The 13,613-nt window shown below is 55.4% G+C and overlaps 2 protein-coding genes across 6 annotated transcripts in view; both read right to left on the reverse strand.

Annotated features, from left to right (window-relative positions):
• The window catches only part of NUP85 (nucleoporin 85), a 196,281-nt gene that overhangs the window by 114,216 nt on the left and 68,452 nt on the right, over positions 1-13,613 (reverse strand). The window lies entirely within an intron of this gene.
• SLC16A5 (solute carrier family 16 member 5) overlaps positions 1-13,613 on the reverse strand; it is a 15,569-nt gene continuing 1,956 nt past the window's right edge. For 3 of the 5 annotated variants that reach the window (XM_049635762.1, XM_049635764.1, XM_049635763.1), the window contains 3 exons: positions 8,035-8,178; positions 2,280-3,077; positions 1-1,044 (listed from right to left, as the gene is read on the reverse strand). In XM_049635762.1, the coding sequence (XP_049491719.1) occupies positions 797-1,044; positions 2,280-3,077; positions 8,035-8,178 (1,190 nt within the window). In that variant the 3' untranslated portion in view covers positions 1-796. Of the gene's footprint in view, positions 1,045-2,279; positions 3,078-8,034; positions 8,179-10,563; positions 10,823-13,613 lie in introns of all 5 variants that reach the window. The other 2 variants (XM_049635761.1, XM_049635765.1) reach the window with 2 other exon arrangements.

A 13,613-nucleotide genomic window follows, 5' to 3' on the forward strand; every position in this document is an offset into this window, starting at 1 on the left:
GGCAGGGGGAGGGGAGGGCAAGGGAGGGAGGGAGACCCTAGAGCAGGCCCTGCTCAGTGTGCAGGGACTCCTCACACTGATTCTAGGACTCAAGCCAAGGAAGGGCTCCCCTCCAGTTCTTGGCTGGGACGCCAGGATGGCTCTTCTACCCAACATTTCATCTGTCCGTAGCCTGCATCCAGGCCAACCCCTCAGCCTGGCCCTCCACCATCACCGGCCATAACTCATTCTCACACGAGGTTCTTCTTCCCAAGGTTCCAGTAAGCATGAGGCCCAGCAACCTGTGCTGTGGGCAGCCCTAAGGCAAAGGCTGGGGCACTTGAGAAGAAATGAGGCAGGAGGGCCTCAGAGGTGGGGTGGGGTCTTTGGAACTGTCTGGAGGCCGGAGAAGGACAAAGAGATCACATCAGAGACATTGAGCTAGACTGGAGGGTCTAGTGTGCTGACTTGCAACAGCAATACTGGGCAGCCAGCTGAGCCGAGGAGGGTTTAGACTCACTCCGGTACCCAAGGGGAAAAGTCAGGAGGACCCGCTCCTGGATTCTGCTGGTTGGAAGGAACCCTGAGTCTTTGGAGGCCAGCCTCCAAGGTCCCAGCTCCTGGCTGAGTCCCAATGTACAGAGCCTGGATGGCTTTTGGTTCAGGCTTCCTGGTGAGCCCTTCACCCCAGCCTCTGGCAGCTGGACATCACATCCCTAGGCTGAGGCAGTGGTCACTCACTGACCTCAGGGCTCAGCCACCGGTCACACACAAGACCCTGGGGTTCAGCCGCTGGTCACACACACGATCCCAGGGCTCAGACGCTGGTCACATATGTGATCTCGGTGTACAGCTGCTTCTCGGAACCACGTGGGTCCTCCACTGTGAGGCCTCGCTCTGAGGCAACTTCTGTGACGGCTCCTTCGGCCTCGGCCGGCCTGCCTTGCCTCTCCTTCTTCTGCAGGACACAGAAGCTGCCACCCATGAAGAGGGCAGCTGATATGAGGAAGAAGCTTGACATGTAGAAAACGTAGCTAAAGTTGTTGGTGGTGTCGAGGAGGAGCCCTGGGGGATAGAGAGCAAATTAGGCCACCGTCCCAGGGATGCCAGGCCTCCTTCCCACTAACTCGTGTGCTCTCAGAGAGCAGGGATTTGATTTTTGGCTCTGCCGTATCCCCAGTATCAGCTATTGTGGCTGGCATCTAGAAGGCACTCAATAGAGATCTGTTGAATGAAACGAGAGGAAACAGGAAACCTGCTCTCCCAGGGGCAGGAAGAACCTCTGGGCCAGAAAAGCACCTAAGGGCCTGTCTCCCTTACCCTTGGTAGCAGGAAGCTAGCAGTCTGGGATATCTGCCCAGCCACGCCTGGGCCCTCCTGTACTTCCTCCTGGGTAAGCTGTCTCCACTTGTTGGCTTGTAGAACTCCCTCGGAAACTGGGACTTCAGTGCCACACTTGGGAAGAGTCCCCATCATCACTGCACTATAGTACTAACCCCTGCCATGTACTGACTGTCCCCCAGCAGCAAGGGCTTCACATACCTTCGCTGTCACTTTGAATGTCACACTCTCAGCTGCCTGGCAAGTCTGCTCATGGGGGTCTCTGCTCCCACATCGGTTTGTTTCCCTCCCGGCACAAATCACTGTGCTGAGCAAATCATGTCTCTCTGCTTTAATTCCGGACTCTCCCACCAGAAAGTCAGCCCTGAGAGGTGGGGACTAGGCCTCCGTATTCAGCCGTGCCCACCAATGCCTGGCACAGGCTGATCGGTGGCGAGGGCAGGTGTTCTTGTCTGCATTCTGTAGATGACACTGTGGCTCAGAGAAGGAAAATGACGTGCCTGGGTCCCACAGGCAGGAAGTGGGAGAGCCAGGATGTTAATAACAGGAAACATGTGCGTGCGTGGCACTTATTACGTGCCAGGCTTTCTGGTAAGCTCTTTGCTATGTAACGGTGATCCTCACAAGCCTACAAGGTAGATTCTCTTATCGCCCCCACTTTACTGATAAGAAAACAGAGGCACAGAGAAGAAGGGGAAGGGCTCCAGTACAGCTGGTACGAAAATCCTTATTTTTAACTATTTACACCTGGGTGCCAGCTGGGGAACAGTCTGCGGCCAGGCCCCTAAGGTGTTTGGGAAAAATCGGATTCCAGGTTCCTAGCCCTGGAGATGCTGGATGGCACCCGAATCTGTCCAGACTGTTCCTCTCCTCCCTGTCTCCATATCCCGCCACCCAGGTCCCGCCCACGTACGCCTGGCCGCCCGCCCTCCCTCTCTCCCTCCCTCCCGGGGCCTCACCAGCCAGTGGCGGGGAGGTAAGGATGGAGATGCTCTCCAGGATGGTGAAGAGGCCCAGGGCGCTGGAGAACCGATCCATGGGCACAATGTCCATGAGCACCTGGAAGAGGAGGGCACCAATGCCACTCATGGACACGCTGTACACCAAGCAGTAGACCACCAACACCCGGAAGTCCGCCGACGCTGCACACACCAGGTTGGTGAGGCCATTGAGCAGGGCTGCCAGGCTGAACAGGTACTTCCGGTGGCCAGCAAAGTCCCGCCGGCCTGCCAGCAGCCCAGCCACGGGCCGTAGGAAGATGTTGCTGAAGCCGATGATGGAGATGAGCAGGGCCGCCTTGTGCTCGTCCACCCCATGCCGCGTGGCGTATGGCACCAGGAAGACGTGAGGCAGCGGGAAGCCCAGGATCATCCACATAACGCCCAGCGTGAACACTCGGTAGCCCGTGTTGTGCCGCAGGATGTCGAAGGCCAGGTGGCGCTGGATGGCTGCCAGGCAGCCAGGTGCAGATGTCTTGGAAGGTGGAGGGGGGCCTTCTTTGGTCTCAGGGGCCGTGCTGGTGGCCACAGGCCTCAGGATGGCCCCGCAGACGCAGCAGTGGAGAAGGACCCCGCCGAATATGAGGAAAGTGCCTCTCCAGCCCAGGTTCTCCAGGAGGTAGCGGGAGAGCAGTGGCCAGAGCGTGATGCCCAGGGAGACGCCCACTGAAGCCAGTGCGTTGGCCAGTGCCCGGTGGCGGGAGAAGTAGAAGCCCAGCACCGTGATGCTCGACTGGAAGCTGAAGCACATGCCCAGGCCTGCAGGGGGAGAGAGACCAGCTCAAGGGCATTGGGGGGGCCTCCCACCAGCACTCAGAGCGGGGTCATGGGGTCGTGTCCCATGTCTGCCCTCCTTCCGCTCTAGCCCAGACCCACGTCCAGGTCCCCAGGGATGGATTTAAGATGGAAGCAGCCTGCCTCACCACCTCCTTAGAAGCGTCCCACCCCTGCCCTCAGATCTGCCTTCCCAGGACTGCCGGGGTCACACCTGTTCCCCTTGGCACAGCACCAGAGTGATCTTTAAAGACCTAAATTGAGGGGCACCCGGTGGCTCAGTCGGTTGAGCGTCCGACTTCGGCTCAGGCCATGATCTCATAGTTCATGAGTTCAAGCCCTGCATCAGGCTCTGTGCTGATAGCTCAGAGCCTGGAGCCTGGTTCAGATTCTGTCTCCCTCTCTGCCCCTCACCCACTCATGCTCTGTCTCTCTCTCAAAAAAGAGTAAATAAACATTAAAAAAAAAAACAAAACTAAATTGGGGTAAGTTCCTTCCCCGCTTAGCCTTCCAAAGACTTCCCATCACATCTAGAAAAAAAAAATGCCACAGAATTTACTATGCCCTGGAAGGCTCTGCACAAGTCTGGCCCTGATCATCTCAGGCCATTGTCCCTGTCACTCACCATGATTGAGCGACATCAGCTTCTTTCTCCTCCTCTGGACAGCAAGCTGCCCCTCACCGCTGGACATTTGCCGGTGCCGTTCCCACTGCCTAGAGTACGCTTCCCTTAGACCTCCCTCTCCTGGCTCGGTTCAGATGCCACCCGCGACCCAATCCACGTCTGCCCTGCACAGCTGAACATGTTAGAGGGAAAGCTCACAACTACACCATGACCACGGCCCTCGGGCCACCTGCGATGCCCTTCTGGAAGATCACCAGTCCTTCTCCATGCATCCCCACCCGTTCCCCATCCTCACTCCCAACTGACCACCTGCCTCCCACTTGTGACACTGGACGGTCCAGACTGCCAGCTGAGACCAATCCTCCACTTACGCCTGCATCTTGTTGTATCCCTCCAGCAATTTCCCTCTCCTGCACCAACCGTTTTCTCCTCTTTGCCAGATCATTCTCCTTTATCGTTATTTCTCCCATTAAAACCAAACCGAAACAGAAACCCTGCCATCACTCCCTTCTCAGTACCTGCTCCTGGTGGCCCTGAGGGTCCCCAGCCCTCCCTTTGGAAGCTGGTGAGTATCATGAGCCTAGAGTAAATCATAGGCCATTCTATCCTGCAGTATAGGTGAGACAGGAGTCAGAGGCTTGGAGAGCCACGGGCAAGGGTAAGAGAAGAGAATTTGAGAAGGATTGAGGAGGAAGTGAGACATCAGAGGGCAAAGCAACTCACTTATGGCCTGCGAGCAGTTAGCACTGACCCTCCTCACTGTGACCATCATGATGAGTTTTGCCTTATGCCTTGAATCCTGATGTTTTCCCTCAAGTCCATAAGAAGACACACCTGCTTCCTAAACTTACATGTTCACGATGTACCTTGATTGTAAACCTTTTGGTGTTACCTGTTTCTTGTGGGGCTCCTGTTATCAGCTTTTTTTTTTTAATGTTTATTTTTGTTTTTTTTTTTTAATTTTTAACGTTTATTTATTTTTGAGAAAGAGAGACAGAGCACAAGCGAAGGAGGGGCAAAGAGAGAGAGGGAGACACAGAATCCAAAGCAGGCTCTGAGCTGTCAGCACAGAGCCTGGCACGGGGCTTGAACCCACAAACTGTGAGATCATGACCTGAGCTGAAGTTGATGCTTAACCGACTGAGCCACCCAGGCACCCCTATTCTTGAAAGAGAGAGCGAGCAGGTAAGGGGCAGAGAGAGGGAGACAGAATATCCAAAGTGGGCTCCATGCTGACAGCAGAGAGACCAATGTGGGGCTCAAACTCACAAACAGAACTCGACCTGAGCTGAAGTCGGACACTTAACCAACTGAGCCAACCAGGTGCCCCAACCAGCTTCTAATTGAATGTGGGTTTTGCTTTTGTTTTAAGTAGGCTCCATGCCCAACATGGGGCTTGAACTCACGACTCTGAGATCAAGAGTCACATGCTCTACCGACAGCCAGCCAGGCACACTTTTAATGTTATATTTTGACCCAGTCAGTAAGATTCTGTCAGCAGGGGAGTTTTACTCTATTGCATGGAACGATACTCATTATATATTGTGAAGTTAATAAAGCAGTTTAAAAAAGCAAAAAATGGGGGGTGGGGCGCCTGGGTGGCTAGGTTAAGCGTCCGACTCTTGCTTTCGGCTCAGGTCATGATCTCACTGTTCGTGAGATTGAACCCGGCATCTGGCACTGCACTGATGGCTTAAAGCCTGCTTGGGATTGTCTCTCCCTCTCTCTCTCTGCCCCTCCCCCACTTGTGCAAACATGTGCTTTCTATCCTTTCTCTCAAAATAAATAAACTTAAAAAAAAAAAAAAAACAAACATAGGGCACCTGGATGGCTCAATCTGTTGAGCATCCAATTCTTTTTTTTTTTTTTTAATGTTTATTTTTGAGACACAGAGAGAGATAGAGTGCAAGTGAGGGAGGGGCAGAGAGAGAGGGAGACACAGAATTGGAAGCAGGCTCCAGGCTCTGAGCTGTCAGCACATAGCCCGACGTGGGGCTTGAACTCATGGACTGCGAGATCATGACCTGAGCTGAAGTTTGATGCTTAACTAACTGAGCCACCCAGGAGCCCCTTTGAGCATCCAATTTTTTTTTATTTTTAAAATTTTTGTTAATGTTTATTTGTTTTTGAGAGAGAGAGACAGAGTGTGAGTGGGGGAGGGGCAGAGAGAGAGAGGCAGACACAGAATCCAAAGCAGGCTCCAGGCTCCAAGCTGTGAACACGGAGCCCGACGCGGGACTCGAACCCACAAACTGTGAGATCATGACCTGAGCCGAAGTCGGACGCTTAACCGACTCAGCCACCCAGGCACCCCGAGCATCCAATTCTTGATTTCAGCTCAGATTAGGATTCCAGGGTCGTGGAATCGAGCCCTGCATCGGGCTCTGTGATGAGTGTGGAGCCTACTTAAGATTCTGTCTCTTCCTCTGTGTGTGAGTGCGTCTCTCTCTCCCTCTCTCTCTCTCAAACAAACGAACAAACAACACAATCTAAAAAAGGCGGGGAGGAAAGGGCGCCCTGGTGGCTCAGTCCCTTGAGTGTCCAACTCTTGATTTCAGCTCAGGTCATGAGATCCAGCCTGTTCTGGGCTCTGCACTGAGCATGGACCCTGCTTGAGATTCAATCTCTCTCTCTCTCTCTCTCTTCCTCTACCCCTCCCCTATTCATGTGTGCGCATGTTCTCTCTCACTCTCTAGAAAAAAAAAAAAAAAAAAAGGCAAAACAAAGCAAAGCAAAACAAAAAAAAAACCCCTCTCTTGACCCCAGCCTCTTCTGGATACTGGCCCATTTCTCCATTCCCCTTCACTGTAACTTCCTGGAAATACTGTTTATCTTGGCTGTCTCCAATTCCTGTCTTCCTATTCTCTTTTGAATCTATTCCAATCAGACTTTCACTCTCACCTCTGCTCCAGAATTGCTCTTATCAACGTCACCAACCTCCATATTGCCAAATCCAAAGATCAAGGCTGGTCCCCTCCATCTGATCCACAGCAGCCCTCACTCCCACCACGACCCCGTGCACTTTCTTTGCTTGCTTTCATGAGAAATCCTGCTCTCCTGTGTCTCTTCCTGCCTCTGTCACTTCTTCCCACCCAGAATGCTGGGCACTGCAGCGTCCTGGGACTCAGTGTTCAGGCCTCCTCAGCCACCCACCCTTGTTCCCTCAGGGAGAGCAGGATGATACTTCGCCTCAAGACCTGAATGCCAGCCATGTCTTGATCCCTAACTGCCTATTGCAGCTCAGATTGGATGTGTCCACACCTGACCTTCCCAAGCGCCCACAAACCTGCTCCTCCCCTAGTTTCCCCATTGTAGTTAAAGGCTACTTCATCCTTCTGGTGGTTTGGGGCAAAAACCTTGGTGTCACCCTTCTTGGGTCCTAGAAGCTTGGACCAGGAGTCCACGACCCTGGAATCCTAATCTGAGCTGAAATCAAGAATTGGATGCTCAGGGTGCCTGGGTGGCTGAGTCGGTTAAGCGTCCGACTTCGGCTCAGGTCATGATCTCACAGTCTGTGGGTTCGAGTCCCGCCAATTGCAGAGGTGCCAATTCTTTTCTGCACCTCACCTGCAGTCCTGAACCTGACCACTTATCGTCTCCATCACATTGCCCTGGTTGAAGGTATAGCCACTTCCTGTCTGTACCTGTTCTCCTGCTCCAACCTGGTGCACCGCACCCCCCCCCCCCCCCCCCCCCCCTCCCCCCCCCCCCCCGGGGGCCCCCCCCCCCCCCCCCCCCCCCAGTGCTCAATACAGGAGCCAGAGTGGTGCTCTACAAATGGCAGTTGGATGATGTTACTGAACCCCCCATCCAGCCGCCACCCCACCTTTTGACCCCCTTACTCGTGTGCTTCTACCCTACTGGCCACCTCACTGCTTGCTGGGCGCTTCTGGGCCTTTGCCCTTGCTGTTGGAATGCTCTTTCCCCAAGGGCCTGGTTGCAGATTCCCTCACCTCCCCATTAGTTCTCTGCCCAAATGTCCCCTTCTCTGCAAGGCTTTCCCTCACTGCCCTGTTGAAAGTAGTAACCTCTCCCGCCCTTGCTTTACCTTCTGCATGGGGTGTTCTAGATATTTTACCTCTTCGCTTGTTGAATCTCTGCCCACCCCCATCCCGAGCCAGGACACGATCATATCAGCTGTCCTGTCTTCTCAGGTGCTTGTCATGATCAGCAACAATCCTTCTTTATTTATCTGTTCGTTGTCCTTCTCCCTCGTGTGACTAGAAGCAGCCCCAGAAGATAAGGCACACTGCCTGCACTTACGTCTGGCACTTTTTTGGAGGCACCCAGAAATTCTAGAAATGGGAATACAGTCACCTGTGATGAATCCTGCCGTGAGGTAGAGCTGGCTAAGGGTGTGGCAGAAGGAGCTGGCCACCATGCCGAGGCTGGCCAGTGCGCCCCCCAGCATCACCGTCACTCTGCAGCCAAAGCGTCCCACCAGGATGCTGCATAGGGGTCCTGTGAGGAGGAGCAGGGAAGGGCAGGGGTGAGGAGGCAGCCAGCAGGTGGCAGCTGAGTGAGGAGATCTGCAGGGAGGCAGACAGGGGGGTCGGGAGGTGCTTCCAGCAGGAACTAGTGTGGCAGCTTAAAGGGCACAGCCCTGAGGCCTGTAAGCCTAGATTTTGATTGCCACCCTGCCACAGGCTGGCTCTGGGCTGGGGCAAACGCAATCCCTCTCAGTGCCTCAGTTTCCTCCCCTACAGGAGGTCACACTGGATGACATCTGACCAGCTGCGAGGGGAGGTCCCACGAGTGTTCAGGCCCTTGCCTACCTCCCATTCTCAAGAGGACTGGCCACAGTCCTCCCACTATGCTCCATCACGTCCAGGGTGGGCAGCCTGGGACTCTGGAGAAAACTGGGTGGGGTGCCCTCTCCCCCTACCCCCATCACATCCAGCCAACACAAAGTCTTGCACTCAGATGTTTGGCTTCTGGTGGAGAAGGGCCTGTTCTCTTCCACCCCACCCCCATCCTGAGCTGCTTTCTCACGACTCCAGAGCAAGGGCAGAAAGCAGCCAGTCCTGGCTGGCTGCTTCTCCTCACCTGGCAGGGCCTCATTCACCAGGTGCCCTGCCCTCAAGGACACATAATGGAGTTTCTCCAGAGTTACTCTCCCAGAGCGCAGCCAAAGGGACAAGGGAAGTGTGTGTGTGCGCGTGCGCATGTGTGCCTCTGGGGTAGAGGGGGTTGTGAGCCAGTATGAGTATGGGAGTGACAGAGGAAGCGAGTGGCCCATACTCAGAGATAATCAAGCAGAGGCCGCTATAGAGAGGCAAGCCTCTGCAGTGAACATGACTGCTGTCCCACACTTCTGCCATCTTCCCCACCCCAAATTCTGGCCTGACTTTGGAAAAGTCCTGAGTCATGGAGTTCGGGGTAGGGCTGGGACCTGTGCCAGCTGAGGGTGCCGGGAGGCAGGGGGTTTCCTCTGCAGGGGCACTGCTCCCCAAACCCACTCTGCTACCCTGAGCATGCCCTATACTCTGTGCTTGCTTGTTTTCTTCATCTCTAAGATGGGTGGGGCAGGGAGTGCCTGGGATCAAGGACACATTCAAGTTTAAAATGTCTACAATACTCTGAATGAGTATGGGCTAAAGGTGTATGTATGTGAGACAGACAGGAATCCCAGGCCGACTGAGGGGCTGGTGTGCCTGCCAGGGGGAGGTAAGTCTAAAGCTGGTGGAGAAGTGGGGGTCCCCACTGGGTGCCGGTTTCCCAGTACCTGACGCAGACCCCTCTCTGGAAGCATGGAAGGAACTGCCTGAAGTTCCCACTTCTGCTCCAGCCTTGTAGGTGAAAAGGTCATGCGGTCTGGGCCAGTCCCAGCCTTTCCCAGGGCCCCGAGCCCATGCCCTGGGGCGGCAGGTGCGGGGATCACCTCAGTGAGGGCATCTATCGCAGTCTGACCTCCTGCCCAATTGGAAGGAAGGACCTGGAATAACAAGGAGGCTGCTGGTACCAGGTGGAGGGAGTGGCAGGAGGTTGGTAGGGAGATGGGGTCACCTGAGGCAAGCAAGCACACCCATGGGGAGAGTCCTGAGGACTGGGAGATCTGGCTGCAGTTGACCGGCCCCCACCCTGACACCGGGAGGAGGTCACTGTCTATGGAGTCTCCGTGATAGAGCTCTCAGGAGCCAGGGGCAGGCCCCTGAGCCCAAGTCTATTGTAGAGAGCCTCGCAGGCAGCCCTGGCCTTCCCCCTTCACAAGGTGAGGGGGTCACATTCCTGGAGGAGCCAAACAGGAAATGAGGTGGGGCACTGCCTTCCCGGCCACCTCCCCAGCCCTTCTGCCTCAGGGTGAGAGATGGGGCTCTTGCCCTGCCCCGATCTTGCACCTGGTGTGTACCTCAAGCCCCCTTTCCCATACTGAAGACTCTAACGAGGGCCTCCAAATACTACTTTCCGGGGAGTCATGTGATCTTCCCTATGATCCCATGTAGGAGGTGGGTAGGGTGCTGGGCATTACCTCTATATTGCAGAGGAAGCAACAGGTTCAGAGAGATCACTCAAGTGTCTCTTCCTCAAGTCTGCTGAGTGCCTGACATTCCTACAGTCCGCATTGATCCCCCAGCCACTGAGAGGATTGGCTTTGTATCCCAGGTGCCTCTAGCCCTCTCCCCTTCCCCAGCCCAGCCTAGCTCAGACCTGCCCAGCCCAGACCTACGGGATTCCAGCCAGGGGGGCTGGCCCTGCTGAAATCAGGTGACATCTTAGGAATTCACCCCATGAGACAAAGCCTGTGGTCGCAGAGAGAGGGATCCAGGAGGCCAGGGAGACTGTGGCTTCCTCTCTCACCCCCTGCTCTTTCTCAACCCTCCCTTGGGCCCTCCCCAGGCTGCTCACCCCCAGCGTGGAGCATGGCTGTCAGGATGGAGGGGAACCAGGAGGTCTCACTGTTGCTGGCCTGGAACTCATGCTGCAGTTCAGTGAAGAAGATGCCAGTGCATGTGGGGAAGCCCAGGGTGAGGCCCTGGGTCACCAGGGAGGCCAGCAGCACTACCCAGGCCCAGCAGCCCTCTGCACGCTCCAGGACCTGGGGCATCCTTTGCCACAAATTCTGCTGTCACCGCCTCACTGTCACGGCTGCCACTGCCTGGGCCACCTGTGGAGGGGACAGAATGGAGCTGCCGACCCTCCCCGTGTTCACCTGCCACTTTCCCTGGGTGGCTGAAACCATTCCTTCCTCTTGCCCCAGCACTAGGTATCACCAAGTGTACCGCCCCCTAGGAGGTGGCCAGAGGCAAACACGCTGGCCTTGGCATTTCCTTTCACCCACTTCCCAGAGCCAGCCTGTCAGGAGAGGCGGGTAGGTGAGCCAACAATGCAACAGGGCAGGTGGGTGGAACTCTTCCTAGACTTACATCGTTTGGTGGTCAGCGGGTGGTACTTCCTGGCCCAGTCTTGGGGTCCCCTCCCGCACACAGCAAGCACTCAGTAGTCGCTTGTAGAATGGAACAGACCTCTAGAGCCAGCCTAGTCCCAATGCCCCCGCAGGCACACACAGATGTATTTTCAAACATCCATAAGCAGGCTTCCTGCACACAAACACAGACTTTCACAACGCTGCCGGCTCTACCGTCATTGCTGTTGAGACTGCCTAGGTGGGTGAGCCGGTGCTGTGTGTAGTCAAAGGAGCACACACAGAATAGTCCTCCAAGGGCACCAAACCAGCAGCTTTCGGGAAAAGGCTCAGGTCTCATCCAAAGGCCCTTGGCACTTACTCCTTTCACAGGGAGCCCATGACAGAGTCAAGTTCTACAGTGATGCTGGATAATGACCCACCACCTGCCAGGGCTTCTCTGAGCAACCCCTCCACCCACCCCCAAACATGCAGATACATACACAGCCACACATGGGCATATGCCAAGATACATGTTCACGGACACACACACACACACACACACACACTGCATAGACAGAAACACACAGAACCACACAGGTACACAGACGTATGTGCAGACACACTTACACCGATACACGCTCACACAGAAAAATCTAGAGACACAGACACACACACAGTCACACATGCAGACATCACATGTACAAATACACACCTACACGGACACATGCAGACAAGCCCAGAGATAAACAAATGCTACACAAATATACAGGCACACCACATGCACATGGGGTCACACACCATGCAGATGAAACCGTACCACCCCCATATCTGGCTCAGTCTTATCTCAGTTTCTCGACTTCCCCCCCCCCCCCCCCCCCCACCGACACCGCCCATGCGGGCCGCCCTCCCATCACAGAAGCTGCCTCAAAGCCCCAAGGCCCCCTCCTCAAATGCAGAGTGCTTTTCCAGTCCCCTCTCTCTGGGCTCTCCTCCTGCTTCCTGGTTCCCCGTGGCCTTCAGACCTCACCCGCACTCAGAGCTCTGGGCTCTGGCAGCCTTCACCCCAGTGAAGCCAATGGATCCCCTGAGCTCCGGTTCCCACAGTTTTCTTCCTTTTAGCCCCAGGTCCTGGGAAGATCCATGGAAACTCAGGAAACTATCAGAAATATGCAACCCCATCTTCCCAACATGCCGAGCGCTCCACACCTTCTGCCCCAGGCTCAGGTGCTTTAAAATAGCACCTATGGGAACCGCCCTAAACTGCCTCCTTCACACGCTCCAATCTCTCTCTTCTCTGGACACAAAGTCTGCTCCCTCCCCAGAGGACCCCCAGGAGCCCTGCCAAAGTAAGTGGCCCATTCAGCCCAACCTCAGGGTGAGTGAGAGTGTGCGTGCGTATGCTGTAAGCGCTGGCGTCCTGCCATCCTGGCTCCTGCATGTGATACTGGCCCTAGAGATCCCTCAGCCCCAATCCTCCTGGCCCAGTTCCGGGCTCGGGCAAACCTCAGACACAGTCCCTTCTAGGATTTCTGTATCCACAGCAAATGGAAAGGCCACCAGCGCCACCTGATCCTGTCTGTGCTGGCCCAAATGTCCCCTCCACACCCTCGCCACAGTTTGTACCCCCCCCCACCCCAGCCTTCCCGGACCCGCTGCTCTCCCCTCTTCTTCCCAGGACGCCCAGGCTTCCTCCACAACCTTCACCTCCTCCTGCCCTTTTCGTCCCCACTGCTCTACTCCTGTCCCATCTGAGCCCTGGGACCCTGCCGGTTCCCTTCAGAGTAGCACACTGTCACTGACCCCAAGGTGGCAGGGAGGAGGTGGGTGACAGGGGAGACATGTGGGGGAGGGGGTGCTGGAGGCTGGATCTCAGCCCAGCCCCTCCCCATTTCCCAGTTCTGGTCCTTTCTTGTTCCTGCTTGTCCTGCCCCTCTACAGAGAAGTTTCTATAGTACCCTTCTCAGCAGCCACTTCTCTGGGCAGCCCTTTGGGGACTTTGTCCAGGATTCTGACCTTTACTCTGAATCTTTCAATGGGGCTGACTCTTCCCAGTTTCTCCTTCCTCCAGGCCTCCAGGGACAGTCAGAGCCCAGGAAACCCCAAGCACCTTTGCTCTTTCTTTGCCGGCTGGGAGCCCTGCCTCCCAGGTCTGAGGACCCCTGGCCTCCCTCTGGGAGTTCCCTTGTAAACTCTGCCTGCCACAAGGGGGCGTCCTCTTCCATACCCCCAGTGACTCCTAGGTCACAGCTTTTTGGTCCCTTTGGTCCTCCAGCCCCTTCGTCCAATAAACTGGGCCCTCCTCAAGAACTAAGCTGTGGACATTCCAAAATCCTAGTCAGAGGGAATCCTGTTGGTCCTTCAAGATTCAGTCCTGACAGCACTCCTGGGAAGCTCCCCTGGCCCCCACCCCAGGCTGGGCTAGGCCTTCTTCCTCTATTTCTCTCCTTTTTTTTTTTTTTTTTTTAATGTTTTATTTATTTTTGAGGTGGGGAGGTGCAGAGAGGGAGGGAGACACAGAATCCAAAGCAGGCTCCAGGCTCTTGAGCTGTCA

The sequence above is a fragment of the Panthera uncia genome, chromosome E1 (assembly GCF_023721935.1).
Source record: "Panthera uncia isolate 11264 chromosome E1, Puncia_PCG_1.0, whole genome shotgun sequence".
Classification (NCBI taxonomy): domain Eukaryota; kingdom Metazoa; phylum Chordata; class Mammalia; order Carnivora; family Felidae; genus Panthera; species Panthera uncia.